The sequence below is a fragment of the Triticum aestivum genome, chromosome 3D (genome assembly GCF_018294505.1).
Source record: "Triticum aestivum cultivar Chinese Spring chromosome 3D, IWGSC CS RefSeq v2.1, whole genome shotgun sequence".
In the NCBI taxonomy this organism is placed as follows: domain Eukaryota; kingdom Viridiplantae; phylum Streptophyta; class Magnoliopsida; order Poales; family Poaceae; genus Triticum; species Triticum aestivum.
Genome location: NC_057802.1, coordinates 74825001 through 74828215, shown reverse-complemented (window position 1 = coordinate 74828215; position 3215 = coordinate 74825001). Strand labels below are relative to the sequence as shown.

The 3215-nt window shown below is 59.1% G+C and overlaps 1 protein-coding gene across 1 annotated transcript; it reads left to right on the top strand.

Annotated features, from left to right (window-relative positions):
- The first annotated feature begins 6 nt into the window (after positions 1–6).
- On the top strand, positions 7–2057 carry LOC123077519 (FCS-Like Zinc finger 10). The gene is made up of 3 exons (XM_044499801.1): positions 7–132; positions 267–1200; positions 1531–2057. The coding sequence occupies exons 2-3, from the start codon at positions 284–286 to the stop codon at positions 1685–1687; spliced, it is 1074 nt and encodes a 357-aa protein (XP_044355736.1). The 5' UTR covers positions 7–132; positions 267–283; the 3' UTR covers positions 1688–2057.
- Positions 2058–3215: the final 1158 nt, after the last annotated feature.

Below are 3215 nucleotides of genomic sequence, written 5' to 3'. Positions count from 1 at the left end.
CTCTCGCCGGGCCATTCCTCTTTGCAGAGCGCGTGCGTCGGAGAGAGACGGAGATATTCCTGCTGGTAGAGAGAGTACGTGCCCAGCAGCGGCAGCAGCAGGCGGCAGGAGCAAAAGAGGAAAAAGAGAAAGGTGAGGGCGGTGCTGGCGCTGGCGGTGACTGCTTGCGTCGTTTCTTTCTTGCCGTGCGCGGCGGACGCCGGGACGCGGGGCCGTGTTGCGGATTTGTGATCTTCTTTTGCGTGCTCTTGACCCCCCGGTTTCAGGCGGTTCGCGGCCGGCGATGCTGCGGAGGATGGTGTCCGACCAGGCCCCGGGCTCCGGAGGCAGCGGAGGAGACGCCAGGCCCCGCGGCGGCGGCGGCGGCGGCGGGGGCGCGCTGTTCGCCGTGCCGAGGCTGTTCATCGGGCTCGCGGCCGCCAAGCGCGCGCCGGACGGCGCCGGCGAGTCGGAGCGGAGCCCGACGTCGCCGCTCGACCCCAAGGCGCTGCTGCTCCGCTCGCCGCGCTCGCCGAGGACCTGGGACGCCGAGCCGGTGGGGCTCGGCCTGGTCGTCGACGTCGCCCTCGCGGCCGGCGCCGACTCCGCCGCCGCCAAGACCTGCGTGCTCAGCCCGCGCCTGCGCCTCAGGACGCACGGCTGCGCCGGCTCCACGACCAAGGGCTGCGGCGGGGGCGGCCACTCGCAGCCGGAGCTCGGGGGCAAGACCATCTCCTGCCCGGCCTCGGCCACCGCCGGCATGTCGGTGCCCTGCAGCAGGTTCTTCCACGGGGATCTGAAGTCTGGTCCGGAGGCCGCTCGGCCGGACGGCGCCCACTCCGGCGCCAAGCGGCATTGCTTCCACCTCGGCGAGCTCCCGGGGCCGGGGTCCCTGCCGGCGTCGATCGCCGGCGGGGCACGGCGGTTCTTCGGGTCCGTCTCGGCGAGCGAGGTGGAGCAGTCGGAGGACTACACCTGCATCATTGCCCGCGGCCCCAACCCCAAGACGACCCACATCTTCGGGGACTGCATTCTTGAGCCCCAGACGACGGTCGGGAAGAGCGACGAGGCCGCCATGGAACCCAAGGACGGAGCTTCGGCTAAGTCCTACCTGGTGGTCAAGCGCGACACCGAGGCCGCCGCCGGCCCCGGCGAGGACTTCCTGAGCTCCTGCTTCACTTGCACGAAGAAGCTGGAAGGGAACGACATTTACATCTACCGGTACGCCCAGTCTTTCAGTCTCAAGAAAGATACTCCAATAATTACATCTGAAAGAACATAATTTATCCAACCAATAATTGCGGCATTGTTCGTTCGTCTTGGAACATCCCATATTCTTTTGCGGAACAAATCTTGTGGAAACTCGAAACATTTCTTTGGCAATCCAAACAAAATGAAGCACTAATTGAACTGAACGGCATGCTGAATTACCATCAGATTCCATAGTTTTTTGTTGGACAAAATGGCAGCAACTGTTCTTTCTTTCTAACCATCTTCAGAAAGAATTTCATACTAGTAAGCAAACTGATTTGTTGTGTGTCAACATTGCAGCGGCGAGAAGGCATTCTGCAGCGCCGAGTGCCGGGACCAAGAGATCATGATCGAAGAGGAAGCCGAGAACAGCATGGCCATCGGAGGCTCCCCTCGCTCCTCCTGCTCGTCCCTGCACGAGGACATCTTCATGGCGGGCATGATGGTGGCGACATGACCCGCCGCGACGATGGCCCGACCGAGACGCCGTCTTCTTCGCCTCGACAAGCACGCACGCACTCAATTTTTCCCCTTGCTAGCTACAACCAGGTGATGGGGGGTTACTCGCAGGGATCTGGGTTTTTTTTTTCCTTTAGGAACGAGATGAAAAAAAAGAGGTGGCCTGCCTGCTTGGCCTTTGGTCCTGTAGTTTTGATCTTAAGGCTGCCTGCGTGCATGCAGGCCAGAGCCACCCATCCTTCTTTCTTCTTCTTCTTTTTTCTTTTGCTCCTGCTGGCAGCAGTGACCATGTCTGCACATTTGCTACTACCACACCACCGTGTGTGTGTGAGAGAGATAATGACATTGAGCTGCTTTGCTTTGGGTCATCTCCATCTCCATTCCTCTTTTCTTTTACTTTGAGCAGCAGCAGCAGCACTGATGATGATGATGGCGACGACGATGATGGACGGGACATGATGGTGATGATGAGTGTTTAACTGACCTGATTTGCCTGCTCCACTTACTAGAACTAAAGGCATCTTTTTCCTCCATGGCCTACCAAACCCTAGCCCTAGCCAGGCCTAGATAATAATGCTGTGAGATGACTCCAGCTGCAGTCTTTGAGTAACTCATGCCCAGCTCCAGCCAAGTGATCAACTCAGCTGATCAAGCCAGACCACCACACTAAAAGCAGAATGTAATTGCCCAACCAACATGGCCTGTGTGTAAGATGAGACACACACTCCCCACAATTTTCCAATTTTCTTCAAGGCATTTGACTGATGCATGAGCTCACTCACTGCTGCCTGAGCTGATCAGGGGTGAAAATGGCGTTGTGTGTTGTGACTGACTGGCAGAGGCCAATGATGATGGAGGGCGGAATTAAGAAAGAGTCGCTGAAATCTATGGCGAGATCAGATCAGATCGGATGCGTCGCAGCAGCAGCAGCGGCAAGGGTTCAGGGCGGTGGACGGATCCAATCCCACCGATCTTTCCAGAAATGGGCTCTGCTCACCCCGGAAAGGAACCTGACGGGGCGCAGAGGCGGAGCCACCCCCTGTATAGGATTCAGAGCCAGCCATGCCCCTGCTGAGCGGAGCTCGACGTCTGCATCTTTTAATGGGCATGGCAGCGGCAGCGGCAGCAGCGGCTGATGGGTGAGTGGTATGGGTTGGTGCTGCCTGCCTGCGGCTTCAAACCACGGGCGCGCCGCGCGTGACATCAGCGTCGCCGTTGCCGGATTTTCGCGGCGGTGGTTTCGGGAGGGCCGTGGCGTGGCACGTTTTTGCCGTGAGGATGAGTGGGAAATGGGAGCCGAGAGGAGCGCACAACAGAAAAAGGGCACCACGCGTACAATTGCGCAATCCATTTTGGGAGCCGCTACGCGTCCGCCGAATACATCCGCCGCATGGAGCTCCGCTGGATCAACGCTCTGACAGCCGTCGGATCTAACCACCGCGAGCGCGTGACCACCTCCTTACTTCCTGCAACAATCACTTAGTTTCAGAAACGGATTCCCCTGTCCGCCGTCCTAACACAGCTGC